The sequence below is a fragment of the Pseudomyrmex gracilis genome, unplaced genomic scaffold (assembly GCF_002006095.1).
Source record: "Pseudomyrmex gracilis isolate BER0280 unplaced genomic scaffold, ASM200609v1 scaffold_54, whole genome shotgun sequence".
In the NCBI taxonomy this organism is placed as follows: domain Eukaryota; kingdom Metazoa; phylum Arthropoda; class Insecta; order Hymenoptera; family Formicidae; genus Pseudomyrmex; species Pseudomyrmex gracilis.
In genome coordinates, this window is record NW_018020638.1 from 424,319 (window position 1) to 446,800 (window position 22,482).

General features: G+C 43.2%; 1 protein-coding gene across 1 annotated transcript; it reads right to left on the bottom strand.

Moving 5' to 3' along the window:
* Nucleotides 1–18,361: 18,361 nt before the first annotated feature.
* On the bottom strand, nt 18,362–22,214 carry LOC109853745 (POU domain protein CF1A). Its single transcript, XM_020426131.1, has one exon. It carries the CDS (start codon nt 20,947–20,949, stop codon nt 19,597–19,599), a length of 1,353 nt encoding a protein of 450 aa, XP_020281720.1. The 5' UTR covers nt 20,950–22,214; the 3' UTR covers nt 18,362–19,596.
* Nucleotides 22,215–22,482: the final 268 nt, after the last annotated feature.

The following is a 22,482-nucleotide window of genomic DNA, read 5'->3' on the forward strand; positions in this document are numbered from 1 at the left end:
CAGTCAAATCCAAACTGAGTCGTTTTTCGCGACCGAATGCGTTCCCGCGGGCAATGTGAGGCAACGTGGACATAAGTCAAGCGAATGTCGGCGAATCCTGACGGGATCTCGGCTACCTAAAAGAGCGGTAGGTCTTTCTCTCTCTCTCTCGAGAGAGAGAGAGAGAGAGAGAGAGAGAAGCGTGCGTTTCAATCTTTATCGTGCTGCACCGGCGAGTGCAACGCATAAACGTGCACGCGCACTCACGCGCACTCGAGCGCACTTCGCGCGTATATAAGCGTGCAAAATGAAAAGAAACAAAAAATTGACGACATACACGGATAAGTCCGAGTCCGCCTACGCGAGCGTGTACCGTATACAAGAGACGCGTATATACACCGTCGTCGTTCGTGTGATGCGCGTTATACACACGCGTTACGCGTGTATACGCACGTACGCGACACGTGGACGTACAGGTGTACGTTTCACGAGCGCATGCGTAGGCTCGTTTACTTAGCCAATGCCATACCTGAGTTATTTATCTGTCTTTTGCCCGGCAGCGCCAGCCGAGAATGCCTCTATATACGAGCCAACACTCCTAGAGAGCTCGTACCGCGCGTGGGTCCCGAGTTGTTCAAGGCCTACCTGGTTATGTTGCTGTCGGACGCGCACGATCGGTTCTCTCTCTTTTCCTTTCTTACGTTTTTATCCGTCCGTCTCTCGCTCTACGTTTGTCTCCGTCACTACGGTCTCTCTCCTTGCTTCTTTTTTTTTTTTTTTTGTACCTTTCCCGCTTGTACACATCCCTCCCACTCTCTTTCTCTCTCCGTTTCGTCAGGGCCGTAATCTCGCGCAAAAAAAAAAAAAAAACAGAAAATCGACGAAAAAAATAACCGAGAGCCGAACAAGGTCTTAGCATAAGGACGATCCCGAGGAATATCCCGCGAAGTGGATTCGGCACTTAAACATCGCGGCGCGTCACGATGGTCTCGAGTGGAACCGAGAACGATCATTAGACGATGACGTCGGTTCGCGAACGTGTTTTCGATCACGCCAAGTGTGCAGTACGACGCAACGTACGCGTATGTTGAGTTTATCGAATCTACTTACGTTTCTGCGAGAGAAAAACGCCGCCCGCGAAGCGCGAAACTACGAGCTACTACGTCTGAATCGCACATGTGTGTGTGTTTTGCTTTTACGAACCTGTAATTAATGATATTAATATTAGTCGGATTAAGTGGTGGTGGTGCAAGATGTTGCACCACCTTCTCGAAACTAAACAGGAAGTCGCGGAAAAACAAGAAGATTCGCTATTAAGATATACGTAAACGATGAATGTGTGGAAGCTTCGCGCGGCTCGCTCTCCGCGCGCTCGCTCGCTCTCCGTAGTCGGATTGTTGAGTGACGTCAGCATCACCGGAAATGGAATGTAGGTAGCGGTGCTTATTAAGCTTCAGAGCGCGAGAGAGGGAGGAACAGAAAGAGAAAGAGCGAGCGCGGCAGCGAGAAAAGAGAGCGAGAGATGAAAAGAGCGCGGCGATCAGAGAGAGAAAGAAAGAGGTCTGGAGTGAAAAACGGAGAGAGGGAAGGATGACGTTCAATTGTTTCCTCCGCACACGCGTGCCGCGCGTATACGCACGTAGGTACGTACCTACGTCCGTTCGTATATAGAAGACGACGAGAAACGACACCGCGCTGCGAAGATCCTAGTGTGGGCATCGGCTATTAAATCAATGCGCTGGTGTCAGGATCTGTTCACGCCTCGCTAATACGAGTGTGGAATGCCAACGAGGCGACTACCTTGAGAGAAAGAGGTTGCCGCTGCAATGTGGGAAATCTCGCGTATCCGCACCAATCGCGCGAGAGGGTAGGATTTTCTTTTCCCGGCAAATATTCTTCGAGCGATAAAAAAAAATGTTGGAATAAAAATGTTTACTTTAATACTTATATTCTTTGTGGGAAATCTCGTGTATCCGCACCAATCGCGCAAGGGGGTAGTATTCTCTTTTTCTGACGAATATTCCTCAAGCGATAGAAAAAATTTTGAAATAAAAATGTTTACTTTAATACTTATTCTTCATGAGAGAATTTCTCAGGGACTTGCTTGTGAAGTAAAAGTTAAGATAAATAAATAAATTTTCGCCATCCGATTACATTTAATAAAACATTTCGCACGGAAAGACGAGAAATTCGAGTTCGACTCCTGATCAAGGTGTTTTTTTTTTCGCAATGAAATTTTTAAAAATTTCATAAATTGGATATTTTACATATATGAGATGCAAACTAAATTCCATATGAATTTTCGAATTGAATTTAATTTGAATTTCCATGTGTATTAATTTACACATAAAAAATAAATTTGTTTAAAAAACATATTTGCACGTACATTCGGCATGCGTTTGGTTCGTGCAAGAGGGTAGGATTATCGATCTCAATACTTGATTGCACGTTATCACGAGTTTTAAAATCTGTTGTTTAATAAAATAATATTATTCCAATAAATAATATTATTTTATTATTTAAAATTCACAGTTAAAATAACAAATAACAGCAACCAGAATCTTATTTTTTCTCGATTATTTTGTTTTTTAATATGTTATTTTATATATATGTACGTAATAGAAAGAAGTGAAACAACATGCGTTTAGTAGCACTTCCTCGATTGCTTAAGTTGTTCGTAAGAAAAATGAGTAAGAGAGTTCTCGCGCGACCGCATACAGGAAAAAAGCTCATTTAACTAAAACCTGAAGAACACTTGCGGTTTAGGTGATTATTATCCTCACACGCGATAACACGATCTTGCTTCTAGTTTCTTATTCTATTTCCGTCCAAACGTCTGCATCTATATGATTGTTATATGCTCGTGCCTCTCGAGAGAAACAGCCATTAAGGGAGCGGCGAAATGTTCGTCGATAACTAATTAACAGGAGTAACGACAATTTGCGAGCCCGACATGCGCGAACGAGAAGTTTCGATCCGTAATTAAAGTCGACACTATCTTTGTCGCAAGGTTCGTATTATCATCCTACGATACATTCTCTGTCTTTATGCAAATTGTTTTTTTTTTATCGTGAAAAAGAAAATGTTCAAATAATAAGAACAACAACAAATTCTCGAATCGATTTCAACTAAAAAAAACACTTGTTTAAACGAAAGATATTTTTTAATAATTATAATAGAAAAAAATATTATAGTTTTTCAACTAATGATTATTATTTCTGAATCAGCCTGTACCAACCGGCAGCGAGAGAAGTCGAAAGATTTGTTCGCACCTTGCAAATGCCGCGAACAAAGCAGCAGCAATTCAAGATGAAGATCTAATAGAGCCGTGCGAGAGGTGTCGCTAGGTATAATTATGGTGTTCCAGATAAGGTCGAGCAAGCATGTAGCGCCGACTGCGAATGGCTACCGGTCTCTTGTAACGAGCGGCTACTTTTATCAGCCGACTATTAAATCAGTGCAATGCCGACCGATCGAAGCGCAGCGTACACGCCTCGCTAATGCGCGATCCGTGGAATGTCAGGAAGGCGATCTGGATTGGCGCTGCGATAGCGAGAGATCCCGAGAGAACCGGAATCGTCCGCCCGTATGGCGACTTCATCGAACCACCCTCTCGCACCTCCTGAGATTTTAGCATACAAATGGGTATCAGAGCGAAGTGCATGAACTCTCTCTCTCTCTCTCTCTCTCTCTCTCTTTCTCTCTGTGTGTGTGTGTTTCTTCCTGCTGTTGACTACTTTACTTTTCTTGGAAATTTATTCGAGATATTTCTGAATGCGCGAGTATAGGGATCACAAGCGTGCGTTATATAAAGAATTTCAAAAATAGAAGTTGCAATGCATCAAAAAGATCGTGGAAGCAGCGAATAAAATACTCGAAGATTTGCAGAAAGCGCGAATAAGATACTGTAAACGTTTGATAATAGAGAAGAAATTTAGAAAACATCTTTCACGTCAATTACCGTAAAAAAAAAAACTCCGGCAAAGAAATCGACGAAAAACGAATCGTTGCAGCACAAATTGCAGCGTGCACGCGTGAGTCCATGCAGACGTCGCCGCTACGCCTATAACAATAATTTCAGTAGGTGTGAACGAAACAGCCGGCGAGAAGGACGGAGCGCACACAGAGGGATGAGGAAAATCGGGGAGGAAACGTGAGTTCCAGAGCGCATGTCTGCCGTGAGAGGGGTTGAAAGGAGTTGATTAGCGCCTGCGCCGCTCCGTCCCTCCGCTTCTTTCCCTTCCTCCCTCCATTGCGAGTTTGCCCCTCTCTTATCAGCCCCACCTTGCTATCATCCCCTCTTGCGCAATTCCTCCGCTTCTCCTCGTTGTTTCCTCCCCTTCTGTCGTCGTTGTTTTTTTTTCTCGTCGTCTGTCCTATCCTTTCTCCCCGTCCGCCCTTCGTTCGCGTTTCCCTTTCTCTTCTCACGACTTTCCCTCTCTTTCTTCTCGGAGGAGATTCGCGGATTTTACTTCTCCCTCGCTTTTCACTGCATTAGAACATCTCTGTCGCCGCTTTCCCTTCCTTCTTCCTCGCTCTTGTCGGTCAGTTTCACCCCCTTTCGATACGCTGCTCATTGTTCGCGCGTGTCACGCATCGCCGAGGTGAAACCATCCGACGATTTCCTGGCTGGCACCTGGTTTCACGCGTTGCGTTTTTCCTCTCTCTTTCTCTCTTCGATGTCCATCGCAGAAGCCGTTGTTGTACCGATGACCCGCTCGGGGTAAGGGGAAAGGAGAGATTGTACGATCGGTGAGCCATGACGAGACGACGGAAGGGGAGAACGACTTCCGAAGTGACCGATGTCACTGTCAATGGTGGGGGAGCGGTGCTAACGAGGGTGTGACAGGTGTAACGTCAAATTAGTACGTTTGTGATCCCAGCTCGGGGGAGGGGGCGACTAGCGCCACTGGGGTGAAATCTGTAGTAAGTTAGCGGTTGTGTATGATAGCTATGTTTAAAAGGAGTCGTGTTTTTGCGCAAACGCCATTTTATAAGATGAGATTTATATGTTTTATTCGCACTTTCGGTGTGTGTTATTGCAAATTCGGTTCGTTACGTATCGTTACATCACTCGACCTCCACTTGCGAAAATATTATTACATAGAAGTGATTTGAAAATTAACTACTAGAATTTATCTTGTTTATTCACGCGTGTGTATTTACTTGGAGAAATCTCATGCATGTCGGGTTTTCCAGTCGCGCTTATTCTTCAACGAAAAGCGATAACACACGCGGAGAGGAAAATGTTCTACGTCAAATCTCGCCCCCTTCGCGTGATGCGCCGTAATAGGATGCACACTTCTACACGTAATTAAAGCACCGATTCGCATATTAACATAATAATCTGTCTCGCGTGGATGCGCCCGGATGGCGCGCAGGGCACTTAAAACCGTCGTTCTCTTTCGCCGGCACGAGGAACCGGAAGCACGTGTCTCCGTTGCGGAGACCGAGTGCGACCGTCGACACGCGCGTCGACACGCAAAAACCAAAAGGCTATGTTATTCATATCACCGAATCGATCTTTAAATCATACACGTTTCAATCTGAAACAGATTTTTATCCCCGGCAAATATGCGTAAAAAAAAAACTATTGTTTAATTTCTATCTAAAATACATACACGATAAAGTATATCTTAACTTTGAGAGATTTGTTTCCGTCAAAAAAAAAAAAAAATGCTACTTCACAAATTTGTCGAAGAAAACTGAGATCGACGATGATCGACACGCCCGGTGTATCTTACCCGAACCCGGCGAAGGAATGGCGGCGGCCCACCGCTGCTATCGATGACCGCGATTATGATTATCGGCATTATCCCCGCCTGGTCTTTTACTCTCTCGGCCGAGATTACCCGGAGCACGTTTGCGCGCTTCCGAAGTGAGTAGTAGATTGTAACGCGATACCTTCGCCGTGACGCCCATTCGCCTCGATTGGCGGAGATCGCCACGCCGTCAGGAAGCCGCGATCTCCGCCACCGGCGTGTAATCGTCGCGCGTACGAAATTTGCATATTAATGTCTCTCGGAGATTTTTACGTCGTTCCTAAGAGCGCGCGTGTTATTGTCGCGCGGAAGTTTTTGCGCACGAGACGATATTTCGGAAATCAATTAATTGCCTAATACGCAAATTTATAATTGCCGGTTGTATAAAATGTGTGTATAAATTTATTCCACGTCATAAATTTATTCTTTTTATTTATAGTAGAAATGCGTTTCCACATATTTTCGAGAAATTTATATTTATATCAAACCTAAGTGCGAAATTATACAAATTTTATGCGACATTAACCGTATCATTTTTTCAAAATAAGATGTTTAATTTCTTTGTTTTTTAATTTCTTTGTCCTTGGCAGTATTAGAGGATATTATTACAAATAGAGAATTATTTGTGATATGTATATATATATATATATTCCGACGGGAGATGAATAATGCATCAGACGGTTAATTTGCGCACGAGGAAGCCGCAGCAGGAAGCGAACGCAGGCAATGAAATCGACGTGCCGTTTCCCGGTCGCGCGATCATATTCTTTCACCTTTAACGGTCGTAAAAATAAGCGCGACATAAACCGCGAACAATGCCTGTAAAAACCAACTGTAAAAATACTCTCGCGCGCGCGCGCGGAGGGTGGATAGGAGTGGCGTGCGCGTCTTTTTCATCACCGCGAAAAAAAACGCTGGTAGACGAAGGAGTATTATTCCGTCGAATAGATATTCGGCGCTGTAAAAGGGACGACAACGCTACGGCTTACTCGGCCGAGATTTACGAGACAAACGAACGCGTTCGGAATATAACGGTCAGTCGTATTTTGTGTCGTTCGGTGTGTGGCGCGAGAGGTGACTAAAGTGCCTTTAAACCCGTTACACAATTGAACATCGCGTTTGGCTGGAAGAAACGAGCTGTTATGCGGTTGTTCTACCGCACATACGGCAAAAAAAGGCGGCGCCTTCATCTGGATCCTCTTCTTGGCACCTGCTAACTTCGCGATCGCTAAATCGTCGCGGATCGCGATCCAATGATTGAAGAGTGAATTAAAACACCCCGAAACGGGGGGAAAAAAAAATAAACAAACGTGTCAAACGCGATACGTTTCGGAAAACAAACGAGCGAAATAACTGGAACAATTGCTTTGTGAGAAGTGAGAAAATTTATATTGCGTTCGAGAATAAAAACAATTCCGCAAAGTGGCTTGAGAATGTCATTCGGAGCACACACTTTATGTCACTTCCGGAGTTCTCAGCGGAACTTGACTTGCGCCAAATCAGAATTGACTTTGCTGCGCTTTTCTGCTAAACGAGCGCTTATTCGAATAACTCGTATTTCACACACAGCTTATCGCGCTTAATTCAGCTTCAGAAGTTTTCGGTTATTTACAACGCGCGCAAACAACAACAGCGATATATATATATCAACTAGATATAGTTTTTCGCGCGCGCTATTCTCGGGCGATTTTATTTTTGGGCATCTCGATGGAGAAATCCAATCCCATGTGGAAAGAATCAGGCCAAACGTGATATATTTCCAATTAATTCACGAATGTGTAGAATAGTCGTACGGAAATAACACGTACAAATACATTGCAACAGCGCGGCGACGTCTGCGCGATCTAAATATTTCGCGCGGATTTAGCGTGACGCGACAACCAATAATTTCAACGAAAAGCGTCATTGCACGAGACCATCTGTGATATAATGAACATCATCGACATCATCGACGGTTGCGATAGCAGAAATCTTGTTATGCTAAATCAGGGATGATTTCGGCCGCGATAATAATTTGCTACGCTATGTTCTCTGAATGGCGGGCGTATTACAGTTTCATCAATCTTTAATCCACTTGCGGCAATTCGCACTTTGACGTTAGACGATAAAAATTTTCAAAGCACTCACAATCCAAGAATGTTCGAATAATTTCTGAGAGTAAAATTAAATGGAATATATAACGTTTCAGATATTTTAAGAGATATTTTAAATCAATATATTAAATCAGTCGACGAATAATTTTCCCATATCCGTATATGTACGTCTATGATTAGTTAAATGTGAAAGAAAATAAAAGTTTTCTATTTTGCATGTTTTCCTAACCTTCGATCATGTTATAAAGTTTACTGGATGTGCAAATGTTTTGTTATTGTTTTCCTATTTAAAGTAATTTTTTTAGTAACATAATTTGGAATAATTGATCTAATTGAGAGCGTGACAGTTAAACAGATAAAAAAAAAAGCGGAAAATGAGTGAAACAAACAGAAGTGTACACCTTGTGCCAAGTTCTTGAGCAGATATGTTTTTAGTGGTTTAATTATGAGTAATAAAAAGCGATCACAATATATATCGTATTCGATAAACAATAATTAAACGATAACTAACTTAATCTTAAAGAATTAAAAGCGTAATCTCAGAAAGAAAGAAATATGTGTTGATCGTTATCGAATGAATTCAATGTTAGAGCCTTTTTTGTTTCGAGTTACGTCATCCGACTCGAGCAATAAAATCCCTGGGAGGAGACGCGATTGCTTCTTCAAGGTAAAACGTGCCACGATATTCGATTTTGCGATAAGCAACAGCGACACAAGTCTCCGATGCGTAACCGTAGGCGTAGCGAGAAACACCTTCGGAGTTTGATGCGCGTTCGATGATGAGCAAATACCAAGCTCTTACTCGGAGGCTCACCAACGTTAGAATAATATTTTCCGACGCTCTTTACATAATGGACCGTTTCCAAATAGCAAGACAATTTTATGAGATAATTTAATGATTTAAACATTTACGTGTACATATTAAGACATTAACATTATAGTAAAAAAAAATTTACTATTATTTGTCAGAATTGTCAATTGTTAAAATTATTTATTGATTACTTGTCATAATCATCAATTTTTTAATATTTATTATTTTTCAATTATTTTCTATTGTTTACACTCGATTATAGCACAAGGCTGACACTGTAACGTACTCATCGCGCAAACGACGTCTAATCGATTTCACTAACGCGACGCTATTTCAAGCGTTTTTCCATGTCGCTCGATTATTCCGCTTGTCACTCGGCTGTAACAGCAATTTCATCATATCGTGTGATAATTATACGATGCCGATGTGTACGAGATGGAATAACCGAGCGATCGAGACGAGATATACACTCTCGAGGTATCTCACCCGATTGCTCTCGACAAAACAGATCCGGACTTCGTTCGTTCGTTTGTATATATATGTATAACAAGAGGAGAGACAATCGCGAGGAAAAGGTCTCGACGAAGAAGAGAGTTATTCAGGTTTCGATCGATTATGCGCGCGAACACAGATTTTTCGCCGTTTTCAACGCCGTCACTCACGTCGTTCATTAAGCTCTTAATTAATGCAATGAAAGACTTCAATATCATGATTATTCCGTCGCGGTTAAGAGTCCGCGAGTGAACTTTTACCATAATTATTCATGGATACATCAACGGATGAAAATGAGACGCGAGAGTAAAAGTGTTCGCCCACGATAACTTTAGCGAGGAAGAAAAAAAACGCCCCGACCGTAATAACGCCTTGTGTATCTATCGCGAGATAAGAAACTGTCGATTTTAACACAAAATTTCTTCTTATAAAGAATGAAACGATTGATCAGTCAGAATAATGTATATATATATATGTGTTACTTCTCTGCAAAATTTATTGGATGTGAATTTTCATTGAGCTTTTTAATCACTCGAAGCAATGTGTGTGTGTGTGTATGTGTCCCGCTTATTTCGTGCATGAAACACCGGCGAATCGATTGAGGCGCAATCCATCAAGAGAACGTTGAACGGAGATTGTCAATAATGATCAAGACCACAAGAAATAGGAATGTCGCACTTCAGCATTTATTTGAACAATCAACATTATATGTTACAACAAGAAGTAATTTACATGGGGGGGGGGGGGGAGAGGGGATCTCCTGCAGGACATAATTCTATTCTCACGAGGTTGACGCACATAAAATATTGACGAGGTAGAGAGAGAGGTGAGAAATTGTCTCGACCACATGTACATGTATAGGTGATGATAATCCGGCAAATAAAGCAAAACGCCAGGTTTGTGTTGTATTACTTTCATTGTTGTTTATTGATCGAAATTCAGTAGCAATTTAGCTTCCGCCATTTCTACCAAAAAGAAAACAAAAAAAGAAACGGGTTCACCACCACACGCCAGATCTTTATTTTTTTACGTTAATAATAATAATAATAATAATAATAATAATAATAATAATAATAATAATAATAATAATAATAATAAAGGTTTAATTGTATTAATTAATATACAGAGACTTTTCAAGGAGAAAGAGGGGCGTAGAGGGAAAGGAGTTGTTTGTTTACAGATGCGTGTCGTTCGACAATTTCTATCGTAATATACGTGTATCTCCTAGACGTATTCGCGTTTACATCTTTGTGTCATTTCATTATCTAACATTCGTATGCGCATTGCTCGTATATAAATTTAGCAGCAGCATTCGCAACGCGTACAACATTTTCAAGAACGCGCGAGGTCAAGAATCGAAATTCCTTCAAATCGATATAAATTCTCGTGGCAGTTCACGTTTTTTGATCGTTCAAAATACGTAAAAATGTTTTTTCTAAGAGATTTATAACGTCGTAGATAAAATCATTTAAAACGCAGTTCACTAGAAAAATGAAAATTTTGATAAAACAGAAGGAATCAAACTACACGTAAAATATAATATTTGTCGTGTGAACTGTTCAATGATAAAAAAGTGAACTTACCGAAATTATATCGATTTTTGTTTGAAACACGAACGTGGTTTAAAAGGACGCGGTTGCTTCGCAAAATTGCGATTACATTTTTTGTCGGTTCCATGAAATGGAAATGAGAAAGAAAACCATCATCCTCACGAAAGACGATCCAAATAGCAATTGTCCAATTTCATGTTCGCATACACGTAGCGATTCGCTCGCGGAAAAAAAAAAAGAATTTTCTTTCAATTTCCTCGAACGAATACACAACCGCGCTCTTTCTCGATCTTTCCACGTGTTGTTTCGCGACACTTTCGAACTCTCTTGTTGTTCGCCAACACAATCGCAACGACACCGCGCGATCGCACAACAATCGACATCAGTTTTTCCACCAATCGCACGCGCGCACGGTCGCATTCCCGGCCGTTTTGTCGCTCGCTTTTCGCTCTGTGTGTGTTTTTACGAAAAAAAAACAAAAAAAGAGAGAACTGAGAGAACGTCAAATTTCGCGTAGCGTTTCATTTATCTATCGCAATTTTCTCTCTCGCTCGCGGTCTCGACGCCTGAAGAAAAAAAAACGAGCGGCTCGATTTGTTCAGCCAATAAAATCACCCGGCACGATCGATCACCGTTAATTTCGATCTCGGGGACGCCCATTCTTTTTGTACGAGAGCTAAATTATAAGCGTCTGTCGATCTCGCAACGATTCACAATTGTGCGCCTCGCTCCACGATGCCGATGGGTAAAAGTCGTTTGTCGACACAACAAAATCACTTTGCCAGCCCGTGTTCCCTGTTCCTCCCTACCTTTCAACCAAATTATACACCTAAAAAAAAAAAAAGATCACTGTAAGAAGGTGTTGTCGGGGTTTCACGGACAAAAAATGATGTTGTTTTCTCGTTTCGTTTCGCGCGACAGATTTAAACGCGACCGTGGCAGATGATTTCGTTGGCTCAACAAAAATCTCTCGCAATTTTGTTAGAGTCTAACTTTGTGTTTTCCTTTTCTTCCTCGCCTCTCATCTTCTTTTTGCTCTCTCCTTTGTTAGTTTTTTTTTTTTTTTTTTTTAGTTAGGAAAAGAAAGAAGGAAGAACGAACAGAAAAACGAACATAATAATAGAAAAGTGACAATTCAACGCGCGAATATCACACACAATTCTCTAACGACTTATGCGACAATTATTATTGCAAAACTACGCGACTAATTGCGAAAAGTTTGCAGCCGATACGCCTCTCAAACAATAATTTGCCTAATAATATTTGTTTCTCCATTTATGGTTTTTTTTCCAAAAAAAAAAAAAGAAAACCTCACGTAAAATCACACGTGCGGCAGTGCACAATCTTCGCGCTCAACACGGAATTCAAAATCTTCACGAGAGTTGATTGAATTATGCGGCAACGGAGTATAAAAAAAAAAATATATATATATATATACACATGTATATGCAAGTGGTATAAGTTGTAATCTTTTGAATCATTTTAATGAGCATCGCGTGTGTCACCTCACTGCTATGTCATTCATAAATGCACAGTTTGCGTTTTAAAACCCAGCTTTTAAACTAAACAGCATTTACGTAATGACAATTATCGCTTTCTCGATCGCATTTCTTGCAGAAGATACACGAGAAATGAGTGTTGCATATCAAAAAATCGCAAACTGTTCGACGTGTTTGACGAATGTATTTCGAGAATACGTGCGACATAAAAACGGGGGTGTTGCCAGAACTTTTTGCCGGTAATTTCAAAACAATCCGTTGTACGTTTTTCTTTTTTCTTCAGATCACTTTTCGCTCAATCCGGAGTTTTAATGAGATGCGAATGAACTCAACGAAAACGAAAATATCGAACGTGTGTAAACACGAAAAATGAAGAGAAATGTGCTGGCGATAAGCATCAGCGAACAATTGAGCAAATAATCACAGAAGCTATGACCGATAATAGAGAGACAGAGAGGAGACAGTCACAATGTCGCTATATGTTACACATAGTATAAAGCTATTTTTTTATTTTTTGTTTTTTGAGCAAATTGAGCAGAGAACAATGCGTTACTGTACATAAAAAAATACAAAAAACTTTCCACTGTGTGTTCCTCTTAGAAAAATTCTATTATCATCATATTCGCAAATATTTATTTTATATCGCGTGCTGAAATTTCATTTTCCAGATTCGAGACTCGAACTTTATCTTAATCTTCGCCGAGAAAAGACGCGACAACGCGGAGATCTCCGGCGCGCAAGATGAATTTCATTCAAATTCCCTTGTTCGTAAAGAGACACGGAGATACCTGTATCATAAATCACACAAATCGCGCAAGTGAAGAGTAAGAAGTTAAATTGAGTACAACGGCAACACACACAAAATTATTAGCGCTGTAAATATATAAAATTTACATTTTTTCAGAAGAAAGCAAACTCCTTTACGTTTACGCGTCACGACCATCGATTAGCGAGAGAAATATAGACCGTTTTCCATACATCATCATTGGCGTCATTATCGTAGCGTGGGGAATAATTATGCGGAGAGACGCGCGTTTTCACAGAGTGGGATGTGAAACTGTCCGAAAGACATTAGTGCGCGCGAGCAACGCGTCGGGCTCTATGCGACTTAACGACGTCGAACGACATAATGTCTGAAATTTCTTGAAGCGAACCCGCGGGAATGGAAACGTTTCTATTACACCGGGCATCGGTAAATGGACCTAACAAGGATTTGACTCGTCCTCAACGACGACGCGGCGGCGATTACGTCAAGGAGGGGCGTCTGTATTTTCAACGAACGTGGAAGGCTAACGAGCGTCGCTAATGCAGGAAGGACTCAACGGCTCTATCCACGGCGCGGCGGAGGATGGACGGTCTAATATCGGATCTCATAAAATTCTAGGTCTCGTCTCGCAGGCAAATACGCTTCCACCGAGTTGCGGAGCCATTGTGATAGTCGCAGATAAGACCTTAAAGCTCGCGCGATAACGCGGAGAAGGGAATACGCGCTAACTGATTTGTAAGAGACGTTAATCCACGTTGTGCAAAGGGGGTAAACGCGTGCGCTCTGCGATCGATCGTAATGGATGGTGCTAAATTTTCAAGGTCTCGGTGCTGCAGTGAGAATGCAAATCGTCGGCGCATTAAACACGACGGCCGATCGTACGCGCCAAACGATTCTTGTCGAAAACTTCTAACGACAAATTTTTTCTAATCCGAATTTCCCAAGTTTGCATTTATCAATAATTTTCTTCAAATAACATTCGTACATTCGTATATTATTTGAAGGCAACGCGAACATAAAAACGTCATCTTTCTATACAAATGTATTAACATCGAAGACTAGATTCACTTAATTAAACGTTATATACACGCGGTCGTTGCTGACAAATCCCAAGTAGGGCGCTTAATGGGGCTAAGAGATTGGTCCGAACGCGAGACAGTGGCGTACAGTGCCATTATCGAAAACGTCGAAGAATTACGGAAATGAACGACTCGCGATGCGTTAAGCGCATTATAACGATCAGGAATTACGGGATGATTAGCGGGTCGCGCGATGGTCGTGTAACGCCGGGTCCGTCCCGAGGAGTCGATCCTCCCGGTGGGTCCTCAGCGAGGAGGAAACATTTACGGTGAGGCCCTTCTTATTAAAGTCTCGTGACGCGCTCACCACGGCGAACGATCCCGCGTCCCCATAAAAATCTCTCTCTCTTCCCAAATTGGACCGTGAATTACAAGCCGCGACTGCGGCGCGCGTTTGCGCCCCTAAACGACTCTTTTAGTCCAGCCAAGTAGATACCGTTATTAACGCACCGGCCAATTTATACGTATACACACGCACACACACACATACCTAGTGCATCGTTATGCGGTCTCCGGCTGCCAGACGCACGCGGGCACGAATCCGCGGAAGCGTATAAATTACCGTCGGTATTTCGGTAAATATGCGCAATGTCAACGCGGTGTTTCGGGCATTAATAGACGATGACGGACGGGTTCGTTGAACCGACTTGTTCAAATAAAAAAAAAAAAAAAAAAAACGTGTCTGTCAAGAGGGCGCGAGGTGTGCGATTTGAGGTGTGCGATTTGAGATGTGCTAAGAGTCAATATATAAGTGTTTGAGTGTATTACTACCATTTACAATCATTATTCTAATCATATACAACAATGCGCATGTGCGAATTTCATGCAGTTGTAATAATTGGAATAATTACTGTTTCCAAACTTCGTTTCGATCGTTTTTGCGTGCCAAGAAAATGTTATAATGAGAAATTATTATATATTATAATAACGTCGCGCGAAAAACAAGAAACACATTATAGAAGATTTTCTGACATTTAAAAACACGACGAAGACAACGACGTCTGGAAAATAATGCGATCACTCGCGGCTGTATTTGTCAATGTCACGAATTTTGTAAAAGTGATCGTACACGCGAGATTGAAGTTTGCACAGCGGGAACAATCGTAAGCTAGTAAATCAGGATTGACGAGTATCCAGGATTCTCGTTAACTCGCTGATTCCCGTCGCAGGAAGTTGATCGGACACACCGGACAAACAAACGCGGAAAACAGCACCTGCGCGTGTTCGCGATCAGCCAGCAATGGCGACACGTCGATGACGTTGAGCAAGTGAATTCGCACGATACCAGCGCATATGTATCGTGTCTATCGATGTAAAAAAAGAAAAGGAGATGACGTTGCTTTTCGCGTAGGCACTCAACGGCGACGCGATCAATGGAGTGCCACATAACGACGGATGTAGAAAATAAATCGCTAGAAAGAAGACGAAGTGCGCGTCGGCGCCGCGAAGTTCGCGCGACCACCTACGCGTATCACGACACCGAGAAAGGGATGCAATAAAGGCAGAGAATCGATCGAGAAGGCTCAATAGATAGTAAAATAAAAAAAAAAAAAAATAAAAAAGCAAAACACAAAAAGGAGAGATTCGCGAAGAAGTCGAAGAAGACAATCTCTTTTCTTTCGCGGAATGTCGCGCTTTGCATTACATACGTACAAATTAAGAACGCACTTCCCCTCCCTCTGAAGTGGATAATTAACAACGCGAGAATTATACAGCGATTGTTAATTATGTTAAAAAATATTGACATGTTTGATTAGTTGGCGCGATTTAATTGATTGCACGAGAAAGAACGCAAACATCCGGCATACAAAAGATGCTGAAGCGATGACCAGAGACACGTGACCACCTACGCGCCCGAGCGACTTTAAAATAACATTTAAAAAAAAAGGCGGAAAGTGAAATCTTGACGCGAAAGCAAAAACGGAAGATGCAATTGATAGATCTCGCGTTCCCGATTTCGAGCGCCTGCTGCTCGAGACGTAAAGTAAACGTTATGAAACATCGAGTAAAAAGTTTTGTGATTTTTCATTAAAAAAAAAAAAAAACTGGTCTAAAAATCCGATCCCACGGACTAACAATATTGCCGAGGGAATTAAATCGCGCGATCTATCTAAATAGTGAACCTTGCGAAGGAAAGATACTATTTTCTGACAGATGTAATTTAGGACGCGCAATTTTTACGGCAGCACAAGCGAATAAATAATGTGCGACAACAGAGACGATATAAAAACAATATCCTATCAATAAATATCAGGATTATACTAGCGTAAAAGCGTTATCCTTTTGTGCTATTTCTGTGCAAATTCGAGTAACACAATTTCAAGATGTGACATTCACACATGTCACAGCTCTCTTGTACTTTACTTTCTACCGTTTCTTTTTGTTGGAATCGTTTTTTCTTTTTCACGTATACGAAAACTTCAGTTATTTTTTAATAATCCCGTATTGTCTAACATTACCGTGTTAACAATAGAGATCGATTTGATTCATAATTATAATCATTTTAGTCTACTTTTGTAAATTGTTTTTTTTTTTTTTTTTTTTTTTAACTAGTCTCGGCGATTCGAGTTTTTGTATCGTAAACAGCTGAACACAGTCGAAACGTTTGGTTGTTTGTTTTTTATATATATATTTTTGAAATACAAACAGATTATCATCAAGATCTCGCTTTTACACTCAATAAGTCTACACGTCTCGTGTTTGCTGTTAATTTGCTATGAATAATTTATCTTATTATATCATCATCGAACCGCAGACTCTTTGTTTTCGATATTTCTTGTATCTGTTTCTATTATTTTTTCCAGTCATTTCAGGTACTGATATAATGTTAATTTCACCGACGGCAAGAATGACTGCTTCGTCACCTTTAATGTTTCCGTTTTGTATCGCACGCGACAAGTGCAATAATTAGTTATGCATGAGAGAAGATTTGCAGACGTAATATAAAAAAGAAAAACCAAAACAGAGAAAAAAGTAATCTGCGCGAGATAATTCATGTAATAATTCATAGAGAGACGATCGGCAAACAAACCAAAGAAGATCGGAGAAAAGCGCAGGCTCTTATCTGTATAAAAAAAAAAAAAAAAACAATCTTAAAATTTTGTACACTATATCATGCAAATCGTCTCAATCTCTGATTGAATGTCATGAATTTGAACTTTCGCGTTTTTTTCTTCTAAATATAAATATATTTATTATTAGAATATATTTAGAAAAAAAATTATTAACGACAAAAGAAACGACGAACGATCTTGCGTGTTCGATCAATCGGCGTATAATAATCTCATCGGATAATTAATGATTTCCGCGTAAAGCACATCAGTTTATCACTATCTAACGTATTTCTTGATGATGCAAAATATTCTCTTTCAGTGTGTGTATAGATAGATACCGCGAATCGCGCACGTCAGCTTCGCATCTGCCTAAGCCTCTTTGAACAAAACAAAAAAAAAAAAAAAAAAACAAAACAAAACACACAATTGTGACATGAGGAGAAGACGAACGAAACGAGAAGCTGAGAGGTGGAGGAAGAGTGCGAGAGAGAAAAATCTTCGATGTTATGCCCGGCAGCGATGGAAGATGCGCGACATTCTCGGCTCCGCGCTCGACTCCCGGGCAATACATGTATTCGATGATATGACAATAATAATAGTTAAAAATATATAATAATCGCAATAATAAAGAATAATAATAATAATAATAATAAGTGACAATAATAATGGTGACGAATAGTATAATAGCAATAATAATATATATAAAATCACCGGGTTAAAACGCCGACTGTGTCACAATTACAACATTTTTACTCAAGACTGGACAATAAACGTTACAATAATAAAATAATTATTATAATGCACAATAATAGTAATCATAATAAAACGTAATAATTATATAATATAATGATGAGAACATAGCTAAAATCTTTTGATCTATACATAGACATAGAACTTTCGAATATATCGGTATATTCCGCGCGCGTTTTTTTGTCATATAATATATATATATATCTTTTTTTCTTCTCTCTTTATATTAATAATTATATAATGATACCGTTTTTGTATAATAATACAATATTTTCATTTATATATATATATATATATATGTATAGACTCGCGTGTGTATGTACATATGTATATTTATGTGTACTTACTTTTTTTTATACAGAAGGGGTTTTTCGCGTGAGGAGGGATCTGTCTTGCTGTCTCGCTAAGATTTCGCACACGCTTTTCCGACACGCGTTCCCTCTTCGATGTGCGCCCTGTCTCTTTTTTATATATCTAGTTAATCTGTCCCTCTTTTTTTTTTAATTCGTCGCGCCGCATATCCTTTGTTTTTTTTTCTCTCTCTTTCTTTCTTCCTTCGTGTCTCTTCATCTCTTTCCTCCATTTATTCCAGCTCCCGCGTCTAGTTTTTTCGAACGTTCTCGCTCGCCGACAACGACGATGACGACAACGACGACGACGACGACAATAAAACTCATACTCTCTCTCTCTCTCTCTTTCTCTCACTTAACTTACTAGCTTTATCTAGTACATTATTTACAGTCCATATTTACTTATGTTACATCATCCGCCAGGTTTGCACCGAGCAAATCCCGCGCGAACACAGCATTCGTCCCTTACGTACGCTCTTTTCTTGACGCCCGTTCGTCCGTCCGATTTGCGAATTTCAAGATTTCTTCGTGAAAGAAAACAAGGGAAAAACACCCTTGCGATGCATGTTGCGTGTCCGATAATCGAATCTTCTCGCGAACGAGAGAGAGAAGAAACACCTCGATTCTTTTCGTCTGCACTCTCGTCGAAGTCCACTCCGCGCACTCTGTTTTTAAACTATCCCTTCTTGGATTTCCGTCGGCAACCACTTCCGTTCACCGACGATGACGAAACAACAATAACAAACAACAGCAAACAGCCAACAAGATCTGCGAATCGGCTCCACGAACGGACGAACGGGTCTCGACCTGGCTGGCGCGGAAGAGGAGTAATCACCACGGCTATCCACAGTGGTATTCTTCGAGAGAACGACATTGGATCTTCTTTGGTCGTCGAGTCACTTTGTCGATGGAGAGAAACAGCCGTTATCGCGAGTTGAAGACGGCGAAAAAGATACTTTTGACGACTTTTAGATATCCTAATGAACTTGAACACAGGATGGCCATCGATGCTTTGTTGACAGCTGCAACATTTTACGACGACATGTCCTCTGTTTCTTCAATATTTCATTCTCTCTTCGGGTTTGTGAGCGCGGTCAAGGTCGAAAAAAGATCGGCGATCGGGCGCGTCAGCTTCTCAGCCTCCCCAATGGACCGGTCTCGGCCTCGTTAAGCCCCGTTGAACCTCGTCGAACGAGCCACCATTCGGTACCTTCGTTCCGGTAACGAGCGCCGTCCGGCAGACAGAAAGGGCGCCGCGAGTCGATCAGCTACGAAGTCGTGTAACTGCCGGTGCGCGCCTGAAGGTAGTGATGATAGAACGGCGGCAGAGTCGTTGTCTCCGCCGTCGACGACACGTTCGTCGAATTTTGCGAGGTTACCGCGAGGCCCAACGGGGGAGGCCCCGGCGAACGCTAGTGAGCAGCAAGCGAGTGGGCCGTGAGGGCCTGAGGGCTGAGCATCGGCGGACTGTGGCTGTGGCCCATAGGCGAGCCGTGCAGGTGATCCTGAGGATGATAACTTTGATGGAGGCCGCTCTGGCTTTGATGTCCCGGTGGCATGCCCTCCATGATACCGTCGCCTAGCGTGTTAGGCGGCGTCATCCTCTTCTCTTTCTGCCGTCGATTGCAGAACCACACCCTGACGACCTCTTTCTCAAGCTGCAACGAATCCGCCAGCGAGGTGATTTCCTGAGCCGAAGGTTTAGGCTGCTTGTGGAAGTGTTGTTCGAGCGCGCCCTTTACCGATACCTCTATCGACGTTCTCTTCTTCCGCTTCCTGCCTTGAGCGGCGATTTTGTCGATGCTCGTCGGCGAGCCGGTCGTCGAGTCCGCCTCCTCGAGCCACTTCTGCAGCAGCGGCTTCAGCTTACACATATTTTTGAAGCTCAACTGTAGAGCTTCGAACCTGCATATTGTCGTCTGCGAGAAGACGTTGCCGTAGAGAGTACCGAGCGCGAGCCCGACGTCCGCCTGGGTGAAACCAAGCTTGATGCGCCGTTGTTTGAATTGCTTGGCAAAGGCTTCGAGGTCGTCCGACGTCGGCGTGTCCTCCTCACCTGCGCTGTGATCCCTGTCGAGCGGATGACCCCCGTGCAAGGGATGTCCCGACGGTGGACTGTGATTATGCGCGTCCCTCAAGTGGTGAGGTAGACCGGTCTGATGGTTGTGCAGCTGATGTGGATGCTGATGCGGATGTTGATGCAGCATACCGTTCATTGCCGCATGGTACTGCTGAAGTGTAGTGGGCGAGGCCGCACCACCGCTGGGATTGTAGTGCGCCGACGGGACGACCGGTGCGTGCCAAGAATGCGGCGAAGCCATACCCGGGGATTGATGCGGACCCCGATGGTGCATGCCCTGGTCCGCCGCGGTCGCCGCGGCCGCGGTCAACGGTTTTACGTCGAGGCTCGTGTTCGCCTGATGAGGATGATGATGGGGATGATGCGTAGTGTGATGCATGCCCATCGAGGCCGCCCAGGGATCACTGCCAGGTTGCAGGCTCACCCAGGGATTCGCCGACGAGAGACTCGCCGGATGGGAAAGTCCGTTCGGCGACGGTGAAGATGACACCTGATGGTGATGGTGATGGTGGTGATGATGCTGCGGCGCCGGCATGTACTTCATCTCGCCGGCGTCGGCGGCGCTGCGGGGCGAGCCCGAGGAATAGCCACCAACGGCGATGTTCATCCCGATCGTTGTACCCGAACCACCATCCAGGTCGGTAGACACTGCGCTACTAACCGGCATGTACGTGGTAGCGGCCATCTACTTTCCGCTCGTCGAGAGGCTTCACGAAACCCTCTCGGTGTGTGCTTACCCGCCGTGGAACGCCCACGGGGTGTATATTACTAGCCAGCACACAGAGAGTCTTCCGAACGTTGATGAATTTTGAGAATAAATTTTTCACAAGAATATTGACGATGATTAATAATTTCCTTTTTGTTGATCTCAAGATGTTGTCAAGTAGTCACGTCACGATAACGTAAACTTGAATGAATCTTCGCGAAACTGTTCCCTTAATAATCACTGATCACTGGCACAATCCACAGTTTGCGATGATACACCGGACACCAGACGGAGCTGGTTGTCGCTCTCGATGAGGTTTCGTCCATAGTTTCTCGAGTTGTGTCATGTACGCGACAACACGAAAACATCGACGAATCCTTACGGAAGAGAGACACAATATTTTATTCTGTTCTAACAGGATGGGTCTTCGTGAAAACGAAGCGCTGCTCCGAAAATCGGAGCACCGCTCTATCGCGGCGCTCCGGAACTCGCTTCTTCCTCTCTTTTGTAATCTTCCGTGATCATTCGTCCCCGCACGAGAGAATCACACGCGTAATCAAAACCTTTCTTCTTGGGTCTCGTGGGTAGAGACCGACCCTCCAATTGAGTCGGGAAGTCACTCGCGACGAGAATATCGATTCAGCCGAGATCACTCATTCCTGATGTGGTTGTCAAACTCGTTGTCGAATAATCACTATCTCGTATTGACGACGACGCCGACGACGAAGACAATGTCTACGTTGATGCGAGGATTATTCCGCACTGGCGTCGTGTCCGTGGCTCCGGCGTGTTGGACGCGTACCGATGGCGACGATGCACGGCGCGACTACACTTAGGGGTTGCCACCGCGGACCGACGACCGAGCAGCGTACGAGCGACCGACCGGCTCGGCGTAAAGGGACGTACGACGGTAATCGCGGAACGGAAGAGACTCGACTCGGCGGGAGCAGAGTAGGTATATGATGTCGTGCGTATGTGTTCCTCCTGGCGGTGGATGTCCCTCTCTTTACGTGAGTGTACGTGTGCGTATACATACGGTGTGTGCGTGAGATCGTGTGGGTGAGAGAGTACGGGGAGAGAGTGTGTGTATGAGAGAGGGTGAGAGAGCGAGAGAGAGTGTATATATGTAGGTGTGTATGTGTGTGTGTTGGCGGAGGAGAGACGGGTTAGAGAGATCTCGCTCGGGCTCTCATGCGTTATGCATGTCGTAGCTGAGAGCGACTGACTGCCTAGCGCCGCAGCCTGCTCGAGGTTCCCGAGGTACCCGGAGCAGTTTGTGGTGGAGGATTGTCATGCGCGCAACCGCCGTGAATATCCCTACCACCGTTGTCTGCGTCGCTTGCAATTGGCCGGGCTTGCAAGGTGGCCGTCGACGTACGTCAGCATCAGGCGGAACCTACTATGACCGCGCCTACGAAGGCAGGCGAGGCACCCCAGGCGCCAGTCCTTCTCGACCCCCCCTCGTCGTCGTTCGGCTACGCTCTCGTCTGGCTAACGACGCTCGTTCGCTGA

What these genes read in the sequence shown, in the direction of transcription:
- LOC109853745 (XM_020426131.1), bottom strand. Translation starts at nt 20,949, where the DNA reads ATGGCCGCTACCACGTACATGCCGGTTAGTAGCGCAGTGTCTACCGAC.